The sequence below is a fragment of the Hydractinia symbiolongicarpus genome, chromosome 5 (genome assembly GCF_029227915.1).
Source record: "Hydractinia symbiolongicarpus strain clone_291-10 chromosome 5, HSymV2.1, whole genome shotgun sequence".
Lineage (NCBI taxonomy): Eukaryota > Metazoa > Cnidaria > Hydrozoa > Anthoathecata > Hydractiniidae > Hydractinia > Hydractinia symbiolongicarpus.
The window spans coordinates 18600651-18616269 of NC_079879.1; the positions used below are offsets into that span (position 1 = coordinate 18600651).

The following is a 15619-nucleotide window of genomic DNA, read 5'->3' on the forward strand; positions in this document are numbered from 1 at the left end:
AAAAAAGTTCTTAATAAATTGTCGTAAGTAAGATTTGAATGCTTCTAAAGCCCGACATGACTTTTTTCAGAGTACTTACTGCTTAACAAAATTTCAACTGCATTTATCATATTTTCATGAAATTACAATGAAATTACTAAATCAATTAATTTTGTAAATTCCGCCCAACGCAATTACCTTTTTTGCCTGTTCGTCGGCATGCCAACGTTGCAATGCATCTCTATATATCTCGCTCTCTATCCTTCTGCAATTCATGAAAGGGTTAAGTACTAGAAAAATTGAAATTATAAGCCAGAACACCCTCATGGTCGCGAAATATTATGTTTGTAGTAATGAATGTACTTAACGATTGTGTTCACATTCAATATTTATAAATAAAAAGCAACCGCGCACTTAGTTTCTAGACCCTTGCATGTGCATTTATCAAGTGACATAACTGAACAGTTTGAGTACGAGGTTGATTTACAACATAATGTTTTTTATTTATGTTCTGTTTGTTGAAGGATGATAAAACGTTTACCGAGTTAAAAGTAAGTTAGAATGTTATCACAAACCTTGGACTTAATAATAATCCTTTTTAAATTTAAAGGAATCTAAGTACTACATTGGTTTTATTAAAAAAATCCTGTGTACATACATTTCGTGGTTACATTTGACAAAGTAGTGATAATCCGATAACATTTTGTTTAGAATAAATTTATTTATTTAAACGATACATTTTTTATTTTATTTTGTATAATTTTGCACAATTTAAAAGAGAAACAATTCGGCCAACCAAGGAGCGGAGTAAAAAGCCGCATCTCTGTCCCTCAATAAGAGATATGGTACTTTGGCAAAATCAGCCGAATGATTCTCGAAACATTGTGGTAAATGGGGTAAATACTTAAAAAACTATTGTGGAATAAGATAAAGCTTTGCGAGCGAGACACAAGTTAAAAGTTGACAAAAACATGTGACAGGGCCATAATCCCAATTTTTTTTTGAATCCTCCACAATATCGGATGAATAACCATGACAGCCTTGTTCCCAGGGCATTTTACCCCAACGTGACTCAATGTAAGAAACCCAGGGTTCAAGGTTGGATAAAACGCAATATTAGGACTAGAGATCGTGTTCCCAACTACCGTAAGAGTTGAGTAATTAACATTTTATAATACGGAGAGCCAAATTTGAATAAATGAATAAAGAAATCTTCGGATTGCAATCTAGGAACAACCGATAACCGACCGATAAATATATGGTTAAGCGGAGGGAATGTTGTTCCAGAGAATTTTGGGATCCGTAATAACTACACACTAGGTAAGAGACCCTTGGAACGAGGATATTTCTTAAGAATAAAGATTTTAATGCCTAAAACACCATATTTTTGAAAGGTGGCATCGAAAAAAGCTACAACGACTTTCAAATTTTCTGTAATATTTTTTATTTATCAACAAGATCTCATTACATTTTAAAAAAATCAAAACTGTTTTGAGTAGGTTTGCTTTGAAGTTCTTGCCGCCGTTTTCGATGATAACTTTCGACCAGTTTTTCAACTTTAACAAAGAAAGGATTCAAGGAAGCTGAGCACTCTTCCTTCTTTTTATTTACGAGTTCTTTAATATCGTCGAGTGCTTCCAGGTTACAATCATAAATACCCTAAAAATAACAACAAAAATATTTACATAAAAACTCTCCTTCCAACAAAAACGAACTGACGTACCCAATCTTGTCTCCAGAGCTTTCCTTTTCGCTTTCTGATATACGTGCTGATGCAAATCAGAAAGTAAAAAAGAAGCCCTGGGAATGAGATTCCAGAGGTATCTTGGTTTAACTTTCGAGCCCTCTATTAAAAAGCATGCTCAAACCCGTTAACAAAATAATAAAAAACATTCCTATAGATAGTGGGGCGCGGTAATAAGGACCAGGGGCCTTCTTACGTACTTATTTCCGAAGTAACAATGCTTTTTTCCGTTTTCATTTTTAAACGTTTTTACCTCCATACCCAAGATTACCTCCTCCATTTTTAAAACCCGGTGTTTGTGTCAGCAGAAAGAAAGTTCCATGATCAAAAAGACATTGAAATAGGCGGATCTAGAGCGCATTCATTACTATACATTCCACCCCATAAAATAGGGCGTTGTTTTTTAGTTTTCTTACTTTTACATTGATCGATCGTGTCCAGCGTCTTTAACAGTTGGTAATTTAGTATGCCACACCACTATATTTTTGTTTTCGAATATTTTTTACTTTGGGATTAGATATTATATTGAAAGGCAGTTCTTCTTACCTAAGACGAAAATAAAACAATAAATCATGTGTGGTATTTTTGGGTAGAACAGTCGCCCCCTGCTTTCCCCAGCGATTTACGTCCCTGTTGAATTCTTGCGGGCATTGAATATCCAATTTCTTAAGATAGATTAGATCTCCTTTTTGTTCATATGAGAAAAACGACGAAAAGGGGTCCTGGAAACGACGTTGTTGAATATATCGACAAACAAGGATTTACAGAACTTACACGAAAAAATTACCCGCAAAAACGTCAGTCGGGTGTTGCTTCATTGTAAACAAAGTAGTTAAAATAGTTAGAGAATCGAGGTAAACAAAAAACTTTTCTACACTTTTTGCGGCGATCTGGCCGAATTCTCTGGAGAAATATTTTTTTAAAAAACTTAAACACCCAGGAGAAGGGAGATTTCTCGCACGTGATATTGCCGGAAACAATCATGGCAGATAATTTTCAAAACAAACCCATGATGGAAGTGTGAACATCAGTCGACCTCTAAAAAAATAGTTGAGTTGAAAACGTGTGCAGCGAGGTATTTCTATCCTTTGTTTTTTTTAATATTCTCTGTCCAAAACATCGATTTATTATTCATACTAGATAAAACAAGAAATATAATTTAAAATAATTTGTTATCTTGTTAGCTAGTATAGCTAGCTGATAGATGTGCATATTTTACATGGCTAGCCTCACAAGTATCGAGGGATATACCCTGTCTATTATTTCCAGGCGGGGCCATGGATGGGGAGTCCTGGAGTATTTAATGCTCTTTTTGAGCCACGCAAACTCAATTAGGGTCAGCGCTCTGCCAGACAACTCCCTGCCACATCTCCCGCGCACAAAGCACGAGAGTGATAACCACTAAACTACGGTGCCGTAGGTAGCCACAATCGTTGCCAAAAAATTAGTTGAGACAAATGCAAAAACTGACCATTAGTGACAAAAGAGGCAATAAATACAGAATTACGACTCTTTTTATCCCCTGCCCCCTTTACACAATGTTGGAGAGTCATAGCAGGAAACTTTAGTATTCAAAAAATGTGAGGGCAACATTGTCTAAGGGGTGCAGGGGTGAAAGTGTGGAAATAATTCAAATTTCAAAAAGTGTCTCAACACTTTTGGCAACGATTGTAGCTACCTCAAATTCAAATGCCAAAGGGCTCGTTAAACAACTTTTCATTCTCCACAACATACCATGAACGATACCATGAACGTATATGTAGCATATATATGTCCATGGTTGTCAGCATTGAATTTTGCTGGTTGCGTAAAAAACATTTGTTGACATTAATGCTTTGTCTTAGAACCCCACTGAAATTTACTATGTCAGAAAAACACAAAGTTTTTGTCAAAATTACTTTGTCTATCAATACAAGAATTGCCTTGGCTAAACATTCATTTCATAACGACAGAAGTGTTCATTGAAAGCTTATTAACAACAGGACATCAAACCTTGTATCCCAAAAGAAATTTGACAGGAAATATAAGGGCAGATATACTGTGATAGTATCACAAGCATAGAGATTTAAAAAAGGCTCTTTTCATACAATTTGATCAATATATAAATATATAAATTATAGTTAATATACTCATTAGTTAATAAATTAACAAAATTTTTTAATACTTCAAAGGTTGCCTTTTTGTGGCTGATTTAACAGAATTAAAAGCTGTTTTGCATTTCAGGAATAAGTCAGGTGAGTTCGGGAATTATTGGTGAAAAACGTGAATTTTATTCAAAAAGTTGTCCAAGCTTGGCCACACATAAACAGGCATTTTTGGTGAGTCTGAAATAAAGTATATGGTGTATAAACACTATATATTTTAAATCAATTCTTGGCTCTGTCCAGACGTTTGAAATGATTGTGACGTCACAATCTCCTAATGTCGTTACTGTATAGTGTGCCGTTCGATGCAGTTTTAGCATAAATTCTAAGCTTTGCAAAACAAATCTATTAAGAGACTTATTGTTCATAGAGAAAATTTTATCTTTTTAAATTTCTCCTGACTAATAGGAACCGTTGAATTTTTGACTGCATACAAAGTTAAAGATATAAAGATTTATATACACTTGTAGTATATAAATTCATAAGAGCAAAAAAACAATAGACCTTCCCGAATTTCCTAATTATGCCAAACTTAATTAAAGAGGTCAATACTAAAAATGATTCTCGTCCCTAAGTTCCTTATCAAAATATTTTTGTGCCTGAAGTGCCTCAACTGCGAGCTGAAAGTTATGGTCAAAGCCTAAGAATAGCCTCGTTTTCAAAATAATTATTTTTTTCAAATTAAAACAAAATCCAACCAGAATATTATATCACTCTAAAAACTACAGTTTTGTCATGATAATTTGATATTCTATCTGAATATCTTTATTTAAAGAGCATAGAACCATTATGAAATTTTGGATGACGTCATAATCATTATAATTTATGAAATCCAGGAAAGGTTCATTAATAAAAATATTTTAAAACAGTCTGTAAATCAATTTACATTTCACCTTCTTTCTCAGCTTCGTTTTTTGAGTCACTCGAGGACCAGAAGAAATGGACGATCCTTCCGAACCTTTACTATTTTCACTTCCGTCGACACATCGGCAAAGATCGCTACAATTAGGATTTGCATATGCACTGGTTGGTGCGAATCAGTGATCTTCAACAGTCACAAAAGATAAGATCTAATATATTTTCTGGTGATGCACTTCTCAACATCGACTGGATTATTAAACGCCATCTTGCAAAATTCAACCATGTCCATTGGGATGTGGCACCTGTGATAGTTGTTGAAGTGATTTTTTGATAATATATAGCTGTTTCATACGAAACTCTTTTACTGTGACACAACAGAGTAGCACATTTTATTGAAAGTTGTTGAGGCTCTAGTGTTTTTTTCTTACTGCCAAACTTTTTGTAATGAGCTTTGTTGGTTTTTTTGCAGCTAATGCCTTACTGGTGACACACAAATGTTTCAAGCGTTGGAAACAGTGTTGCATCAAACATAAATGTGTCTTTGATTCTTCTACAATTTGAAACTCCATAGATTTCTTAAGGATGTTAAAGGCTTTTACCTTTCCAATACTGTAAAACGCCCTTGTGTAATCGTTCCCGGTAAATGTATGAAGTGCAGAGAGTGCTCGGCAACATTTTTGTGGTTATTTCTTCTTCAATTACAGAGCATATAGTTCAATGTCACTGTCAACGGTAGATATGCAAGCAGAATGGCGTCCGTTTACAGTGAGGTGTTGTGTGCATAAGAAGATCTTTGTATATACCTCGTTTCCAGTGATTCCTCTTCCGAGGAAATGTTAATTTCGTTTAGGCAAGTTAGTTTGTAAAACTTCGACGCAGGATTTACATATAGAGCAAATTGCACAGAAAAATATTTAGCAAAGCCAGTCATTGGGATCAGAAATGATGATGGTGGAACAGTATTTCCTTTAAATCTGGTCCGTAATTTAGCTCTGTGACTCATATATCTTCTTAGCAACACCTTAGTAACCACATCGTAATGGACATATATACATGTAATAACTAATTATATAACTAATACGACATCTTCACACTCATACATGCAATTCAGCACATTTTTGAATTTACAATAATATACCCCCTATATATAAATGTAATACCCCTGCAAGTTTTAAAAATTTTCCATAAAAATATTGTTTTATTAAATGCCCCAATAAAAGTCAGAAAAAGCAACAAAATTTCAACACTCAGTTGCATACAAAACAAAGGTTATGCCCTGTCAAAGAGGCTGCAGGCACTTTGTGCACCCCTAATAGGATAAAACAATACCACAATGTATTAATCCAAACTTTATGGTCTGCTAATTTGCACATAATAGTTTTTGTATATATATTTTTAAGGACATTGAATGTTTTTTTTCATGGCTTAAGCTGATGTCATGTATTTGAAATTTGAGTCATCAAAATAAAGAACTACAATTGGGTGAAGTGTTTTGGAAAGCACAAAGTATGCTAAATAGAGAAGTGAGCCATAGGGTCCATTGTAGATACAGGCCATCTTAACAATTACTTTTTTAAAAAAAGCCATTGTAAAGCTCAGCTAACTTTTAGTTTTGTCTTCACGTTCTTGTAAATGCCTGTTTTCATAAATATATGTAAGCACTGTCGAACTTTTGGAATTATTTATGTCCTTAAAACTCATTATAATTGACCGATTTCCAACCTTTTTATGTTATCTGAAAATAGCACGTAGCCTGTGCCAAAAGTGTATGTCTGCCCTGTGACTTGAGCAAGTCAACTCCTTCAAAATATTTTCTTCTGGCACCATGTAATAATATAAATGCATAATAATAAATTGCATGAAATTCACTTAGTTAATATGCAATCAAAAAAATTCTACTAAAAAGTTGTTAGTATTCTGACAAGTGCCCTAGTAAATTTTGCATAATGCAGAAGAGTTAAACTGTCCAAGGTTATGTTGTTAAGAAAGTTAAGAAAAAAAACTAATAATTCCCGCACCATGTACTATAAAGTGTCGATTTACACTAAATTCCTAGTTACTAGAAATTTACATTAAGTGAAATTGTTGATGTTCACAGCAGACTTGGACTTAGGATCTTAGGTTATTGGCTAGATCCAAAATCTAAAAGGGTACTAATCTTTGCTGAAATCAGCATGCATGCCCCAACTCCATCATATTTCAGACCTTTCCAGGTAATGGAGTGGATTGTTCCACATGCACATGCCAAAGTGGAACTTTTGCAGGCTACCAGCTGTAGAGCACTGGCCAAGTGACGAAGTTTGCCTTATATTGAGCAAGTCAATGGATAATTTCCAAAATATTATTTCCAGTGCATGCAGGTACTTTTGCAAGTGCTTGTGCAAGTAAAGGTCTGAATTTGTGACCCATTTCAAAAAATCAATCTGTTACATATCTGTCATATCAGTTTTATTATTAATTTGCTTTTTTATAATTATAATATGTTTTATTTTTAATTCCTGTTGTACAGAACAACACAAAATGTTACCAAAGGGTTATAAATTAAATTTAAATCATTAATACAGATCTTTACTGAAAAGGCCTTAAAGATATCATGGTTTAACTGCCAAGAAAATTCTATAAAAACAGTTACACTATAAAGATGATTATACGTAAATAACTGTGAGCTATTGTTGCAAGACAGTGCATGTGCACATGAAAGTACTTTTAAATCAAATAACATTCATTATGTTTTGTATTGTACAGTTTATGATACTGCTGTTTTTTCTTTTTTTGTTGTCAGACAAACAAGTATATTAGAAATGACAGGGATCTTTTAATGAAAATGCATAACAAACTTCAGTAATGTATCAACATAATTTCAGAGTCTAATATACACCAGTTTGTCTTGGAACCATTTTGCACCAGTTTGGGCAGGTAAAATCCTGCAGTATTACAAAATTTTTGAAAAATGTTTTAACTAAGCATAATTATTTCTTGGCTAGGCGGGGATAAATTATTATTAGCGATCATTTAAAATGACTTATTAACAACAGCCTATATATTTTATGATTATTAGCATTTATAGTAATGCCTATGTTACTATACTTTAGCTTATGTTAACCTTTTTTTAATATTTCAGAGGATGTTTCGCAAATCACAAGAATGTAAGTACAAGCAACATTTATAAAAGCAGCAGAGTATCTAGGTGTTGACTATATAGCAGTAATATACGAGGTGTAATCCAACATTTTCAGTGACTGTTAAACGGCCATTTACAAATAGGAATTTAACTGAGTGTCCCAATTCATCAAACTAATAAAGCTAGTTATTATACAGCTTCTGAATGTAGCTAAAAACATATTTAGATTTTGTGAAGGAATAAAATTCTAATCATAACTCAAACCATCGTAAAACAGTATTTAGAATATGGAATACTCTTTCTAAAAAAACATATTGAGACATTGAAAACAATAATGATTTTAGTTGTGTTTCTTTGCATGCAAAGTTGTACTGTGAATGCTAGCTGTTTTATGGCATCTGAGAATATTTGATTTGGGACTGTAGGTAGTATTTTAAATGAAGTTTTAAAGGCCACTATTAAAGTTTCTGGATTGCACCCTATATTATACTCCCTAATTTCTCTTATGTATTATATATTTTTTGTAATTATTATTAACTGTTGATTTAACAGGGTGAATAGGGCATGTGAAAAACTCTTTTTTTTCATATGGTTAAAATTAGGTTGTGCATAGTAAACATAGTTGAAATTTTAGTTAGATATAATGTTAATGTTTGGGAATACTTTAAAATATGTCTATCAAAAATGAAAAACAAATTTTGTACTCACACAGTGTTGGGTTGAAGAGAAAACGAAAGTCATGTTTAAAGTGATCTTCACTCCTCATCTTCTTGTTTATTTTTTTTCTTCTTTAGACCTTTGTGTCTTCAAGTTAAAATTTACTCAAGATGTGCTAACAGTTTGTTACAATAGTATACTATTTGTGATAATAAACCTATAAAATAATTTAAAAAGCAAGCTTGACTACATTTGATTCTCATAACATCTTACATCCTATAAGAAAGTTGTTAATTTTTTATTTATTTTAAAACATATTTTAACGCAGGTGAAACTTTTTAACAGAAGAGTATATTATATTCTCTAGCTTACTTATTAGACACATGCAACAATAAAATAGAATAAGATAAAAAAAACATATCGAAATGATCTTCATAAAAATAAACAGATACTTAGTCAGACGCACTTTTGCACACAAAGGTTTGCAGTTATGGCAAAAGTACTTACTTCAATGTCTCTATAGATGATCTTTTTGTATATTTATTTTTAGTTGTAGATCTTTTGAAGACTTCTCAAAAATATGTTTGAATTGTATACACATTGAAAGTGGGCATTGTGAAGATAGATCTTAACTTTGTTAATGTTATGCAGATTTTTTTTTACTTATGGTTTTTATTGGGCATTATGGATTTAAGGTTTATGAAGTTTCACTTTTAAAATTGTACAAATTAAAGAAGCTCTCTCGACATTTTTTATTTGATGTTCCTGGATAATTTACTACACTAATCTTACAAGAGTAAAACCAAAAGTTTGTTAACAATGAAGCATATAAAAAGTTGGTTGATGTCAAATTCAGAACAAGGTAGAGGAGGGTTAACTTACTTAAATTTACCTCTTTATAGACCAACAAGTGTCATTTATGCTATGGCATCATCAGCGAAAAAGGGGTTTTTATAACTGTTGTACCAAATTATTTTTGAAAATGCTGCCCTATTTCAACCCCCACAGAATTCCCACAGATTGTTTCATTAGCTAATGACTAAATTTATATATTTATTTTTTAAAAAAAATAAAATGTCTTCTTTAGCTTCATTTTTAAATATACAAACTTGGTAATATATTTTAAATTGCCAATTAATTAATTAAGGGAAGTGGTAGTAATTTTAATAGCACCCAGGAACTAAAAACTTATAATGGTAAAGCAAAAATATGATTTTTTTTATTGAGAAACAAGTGTTGTGGAAACAAAAGAAATTGCAACAACAATATTGTTTTACAAATATTTTGTACCACATTCATTTCTAAAATACATTGTGTATTAATAAAGCAAAGGTGCTATTGTAAACCCAATAACTGCAGATAGATAGAACATTATTTGCATCGCCCCAGAAAATACTACAAGAATTCTTGAGGTGAATTTTGTGAAATACAATTCTTAAAAGGGGTTAGTGTAACCTATATTCTCACTTGATGTTTGCTACAGAAGAGATTATATATTTTGGTTATTTTTTCAATTTGAATATTGTATTTATATTATTAAATTAAATCAAAGTTTCTCATGCAGGATAATTTCAAATAATGCAAGAATAAATTTAAAAAAAAACAAGCCAATAAAGAACGGAAAATTTTAAAATATTTTTCTGCTTAGTAGCAATATCTTGTATTTGACAGCTCCCCTATTTGTTGCACATCAGTAATCTCATATTCTTCTATTTTATTACTAATAGTTTTATATTTATTTTAAAAATCCTCAAAAATTGTAATGTCAAACTATATTGTACGGTCCATTGGTTTTCGCACAATTTACATGAAATTTAAAAGAATGATAGTTGTTTCCTTATGTCCTAACCAAAAGCAAACCTATATAACTTAAACTTAGTAAATGTTTTTCAGAGAAATTGGTAGTTTAGCCATTGATAAATCTTCATTAGTTAAGTATTAAGGATAGTTTTAAAATTGTATGTAATATGTAATGCTACGACTTATATTTAGATGAAAGAGCTGAAACTCAGAAAAAGGCATTTGGAAAGTGGATAAACTTTATTCTCAGAAAGGTAAAATTTCAATGTTTTCTTCAGCGGTAGAAACTGTTATTGTAATAAAAAAATAGCTTGAAGTAGTGGTTTTGCCATTTCACATCATCCTTTTGACATCGTTTAACATTACAGGGTGGAAAGGCGCTTGAGGTGAAAGATGTCATTCAGGACCTTCAAGATGGAACTGTGTTGCTTGCACTACTGGAAGTTTTAACAGAGAAAAAATTGGTATAAAGTTCAATTATTGTAAACAAAGTTATTGGAATTTCCACTTGGTCTGGAAAAGTTGAAAGTTTGACAGAATTTTAAATTTTAGGAAAAATTGTCTAATCTTTGCTCAGACAAAAAAATTATGCAAGTTAATTCCACTATTGTATAATGTTTGACTAATACTGTTATAAATTGTTACATGTTCAGTTGATTTTGTGTTAAACTAGTTTATTTTATGCACAAAATCACATTAACATTACAAATATATATAAGAAACTTTGCTATTTTTATAGTAATTTGCAAAGAGAATAGGGTAAATAAATTGGAAGGATTTATAGAAAGTAAGAATGTTTGAAGAGTCCACGAATTGTTTTTGATAGAATCTTATTATTTCCAATATTACATTTTATATAAGAATGAAACTTTTTTTTAGCGACAAGAAAAGGGCAAAATGCGTGTACATAAAATCAACAATGTAAATAAGGTATTAGAATTGCTACAGGGATATGATGTAAGTAATCAGCTTCTTTTGATAGAACCTTTCTGGTATTAAAAAATACATACTGTGTACCAATTATCTTGTTTCTTTTTGCTTGTCAGTGTGCTTTAGACATTCTTTTTAGACAAAACTTGTCAACATACGTAGTGAAGAAGTTGTGGATGGAAATAGCAGACTTATTTTAGGTCTGGTGTGGAACATAATAATGCATTTCCAGGTATGAATGTTTTGTTAATAAATCTATTTTAAAATAGTATATATTTTTCATGAAATTTTACAACTTTAAGTTTTCTCCTTTAAAGGCAACTCTTACTAAAAGATTTATCATTGTCATCCATTGTAATAAACATCTCTTCTAGTAAAACACCTTTTTCCTATAATAATAGCTGTTATCTGTTTGTTTATGTGTCAAAATGACTGCCCAGCAGCCTTATTTCAAAGCCCTGTCTGAGTACTTTCATTACTTCATGTTAACAGGTGAAAAAATACTCGTAATACAGATGCGGAGAAATAAAGATTAGGACCAGTGAACTTGTGGATTTTTTCACAGGCTATCACTAGTTTATTTATATTTGTTATTATTAGAAAATGTCACAATGTCCTAACCACCTGAAAAGTTTTATTTTTGAACAAAAATACAGAGATGTTGAAGTTTTTTATTTTACACATGACTACTGTTACTTGTCACAAGTATCAATTAGGGAACCATGTCTTTTTTGACTACTAGTATTATGGGACCACTAAAACAGCAGTCAAAGCACCATATTGTTCTATTGAAATGTGGGCACTACCAAAATCCTTTGCAATTTGCCTTAAATAGAACATACTGATGAATAAACTGCTAGGTTAAATTAAGTGTTCATTAACAATTAAGTGTCTAATAAGGTTGACAATAAAGTAAATGAAAAAATGAAGAAAACAAACCAACGAACAAAAAAGCTTTCTTATTATCATATTTTTATCTGCAAATACCCACCAACTGATATAGAAAATAAAGATCAGGTGATGGTGAAACATTCAAAATTGATTAAAGATTTCAAATCATTTAATTCAGAACATTTCATTGTTGTATGCTTTAGCGAATAAAATGCAATAAAAAAATCTTAAGCTAACTTTGCCAAGAAGTTTTAAGAAGCGACTATATTGGCCAAAAAACAGGAAATAAGATCAAATAAATGCTTGATTGAGAAAGTCAACTAGTATTTTTCAATTGGTAATTGTCTAACAGACAAAAGAAATAAAAGCAAAGACCCTGTGTAACCACCTGGCATGAGAGGGTAAAAGGTTATGGTTAGACATATTGAAAGAGTCAGGCATAGTGAAATACAATTCTTCACTTTTTCCTGTTGACTAATTACCTTCTGAAGCATCACTGTATAAACCATCCTGTTGATGGCATTTAAAATTATGTTATTTAAAAAAAACTAGTGTGTAATGGCAACCAGTATCTGTACGTTTATCTAAAGTATTAAACATAATATGTCACAAATATCTAGTATAATGAATAATAAACAAGTAATTTAAAATAATTAAAACTATATGTGATGTATCTCCACATGTTTAAAGCTGCAGTTTAAGTAACCATTTGCTTGGTCACATTTCCTTTTGTTAACGCATTCTCTTTCAAAATTAAAGTAGAAAAAGTTCTCAAAGTAATCTTAATATCTAGATGTATAATCATATAATTGCAACAGTCCTTTGAGTTGAATCTGCTCTTTTATGTTCACAACTCAACATAATACACTTTTAAGACAACAAACCTTTTTATCTATCAATGACAGATTAACCACAGATAAAGATGGAATCTCATTAATTCCATTTTTAGGATTTAAGTTAGTTAAACTTTTAAAAACCTGTGTTTTTAATTTAAAAAAGGGTTGAAACATCTGTGGTTGATTGAACTACATGTGTTTAAGTTTAGCATGTAAGTAAAATTTCTGTCTTAATTTCTGCTGAAGGTAGCTGCAAAATAATAACTGTATTTAGTTTCCTGTTGTTGTTGTCACATAAGTAGTTAAGACTTGCTTAAATGCTATGGAATCCTGTTCATCGAAAAACAAAAAAACAAAAACATAGTAGCATATATATGATAAAGAAAGTTTAATCATCTCTTGTTCTTTTAACTGTTTTGCAGCTATTTAATTTTATATTTCCTTCATATAAATAAATTCTTTCTCAACATATAACAAAATAACCATAGCAGTCTTTCCAACACTTGTTTTTACTTGTAGAGTTGTGGTGTTTTAAGAAAATACAAAATTATAATTGATAAAATTAAAAGGTAAGATATAAATGCCCTAAATTTGCATTCAAGTAATAAAATTCACTAAAAGCCAACAAAAATGTGGAAGGCCATGTGAAAACCAGAGTTGTGAAAGCAAATTAAGTTCATTAAAATTATAAATATGCTCGGGATAGATTTTTAAAATACTGAAGCATTTTACCATCTACGTTTTAAAGCATAACGCATATTTAAGTTTAAATCCAGTTAAGTTTGACCAATCTTATCTAAGATCACACAATTTTTACAAATATTGTTTTCCAACCAATTGGTTTCTTTTGACAGATTACATCAGGTTTTGCAGCATTTATATTCTGTATAAAACATTTTCATGATTGTCTGTTAAATTTTACTGTTATTAACATAAAACAAGAATTATTTAGTAATTTTTATTTATTTATAATCAATTTAAAATGTGTTATAAATTTTTATTGATTTTCCTAATATTCTCTGCTGTTGTTTATCTGATACAGGTAGATTTCAAAGCATTAAGATGATTACTGTTACTAACGACTGCTGGGTGTTTTAATCCCCCTTTAAATTAAAACAATACAAAACATAACCAAATTCTATCGGTTCCGAATTATAACACTCTTAACATTTTTTAGTATTGGTTATTGATTATCGTTTTTATAAAATACTAATCAGTACTGTTTAAGCAAAATTTTATGCCTGTGCTACTAACAATATCCTGGGTGAACATTACATCTTTATTCTGATTAACAAGCATTACTGTATTACATATTACATGTTTAAAGACTTTTGTATTGTTGATTAGTTTTGTTAGTTGATATATTAAGATATAAGTATATATAGCTGTCCATCGAGGAATGAATAAAATGAAACAAAGGGATTTTTAACATAAAAATTCTTGTAGAACAGCTAAAAAAAATCAATCAGACATACAGGGCTGTATGTCTGATTGATTTATTAGGTCAGTTGCAAAATAGTAGGCTTACATAAAGTAAAAATAAAACACAAAATAATAAAAATAAAACACAAAATAGTACGGAATAGTACGTGCCAGGATCATTTCCAGTTTTATTTGACATTGCTTTGTAGTTTCAGAAAAACTTTGAAAATTGCTGTTTTCCACATTTTTGTTATCACACTGATTTTTAATAATAGTTTAAAGCTGCAATACACCAAACAATGGGTAGTGCTGAAACAAACAGTGAGTTGGAAAAATCACTCCTTAACTGGTGCAGACAGTGCACTCAAAGGTAGGCTTTTTTGAGTTTTTAGATTTCAGTATAAATTGTTGGGACACTTGCATCTTGAAGGTATTGAACACAGTATTGCTCTGTTATTATGACATACATAAAAAACAAGAACGTTATTGACCATCAATCCTGTCAATAAGCAGATGTCAACAAAAATTCTGAATTATTTCCAAAGCAATGATAGAAAAATTGCCATTTATAGCTATTTCATTTTATAAAATATTGATATACCAACTTTAAAAATGGAAAGCATGCTATTTGTTAAATCTGAATATTGTTAACAGAAATTTATTATGACAAAGAAAAGAAATCTAGTGATAATACCATTGACATCATTTCTTAATTTTTTGCCAAATTAAAGAGAAATTTTTTTATTTTAATGTCATTGTCTTACTAAGAAACTATTATGGTTATACTGTAGACACTAGCATAGTCCTGCATTTTTTGCTAGAGCAATTGCTTATTGCTCTTTTTGCTATAAAAAATTTAAAGCTCCGTATATTGTAATTTAGTGATTATGTTATAACCTGTCCAACAAATTGTTTTACAGGTTGTCCATAAAAATATCTCCACACATACTTTTGTTCCCTATATATGGTGTATGTTATAAGGGTTGATTGTGCTACTTAGATAGAGTTTTGGCTGACAGACAAATTATGTTGTATAATAGAGATGGTGAAATTTTAGTTTTCTGTTACAGGTATCGAGAAGTTGATATCCGCAATTTTACAACATCATGGCGGGATGGTCTATCATTTAATGCAATTATTCACTACCATCGGTATGTTTTTTTAAGTTCCAACTTTTTGAATTGATTCTATACTTTTGCCTTTGAGTTCTGTTGCAAAGTTATTTACTGTGTTT

General features: G+C 30.9%; 1 protein-coding gene across 3 annotated transcripts in view; it reads left to right on the forward strand.

Annotated features, from left to right (window-relative positions):
• Window positions 1-2702: 2702 nt before the first annotated feature.
• LOC130645101 (utrophin-like) overlaps window positions 2703-15619 on the forward strand; it is a 52128-nt gene continuing 39211 nt past the window's right edge. The window contains exons 1-8 of one of the 3 annotated variants that reach the window (XM_057450967.1): window positions 2703-2798; window positions 7850-7874; window positions 10499-10560; window positions 10675-10770; window positions 11186-11263; window positions 11376-11468; window positions 14661-14755; window positions 15456-15536. In XM_057450967.1, the coding sequence (XP_057306950.1) occupies window positions 7853-7874; window positions 10499-10560; window positions 10675-10770; window positions 11186-11263; window positions 11376-11468; window positions 14661-14755; window positions 15456-15536 (527 nt within the window). In that variant the 5' untranslated portion in view covers window positions 2703-2798; window positions 7850-7852. Of the gene's footprint in view, window positions 2799-7849; window positions 7875-8990; window positions 9369-10498; window positions 10561-10674; window positions 10771-11185; window positions 11264-11375; window positions 11469-13157; window positions 13176-14660; window positions 14756-15455; window positions 15537-15619 lie in introns of those variants that run through there. The other 2 variants (XM_057450966.1, XM_057450969.1) reach the window with 2 other exon arrangements.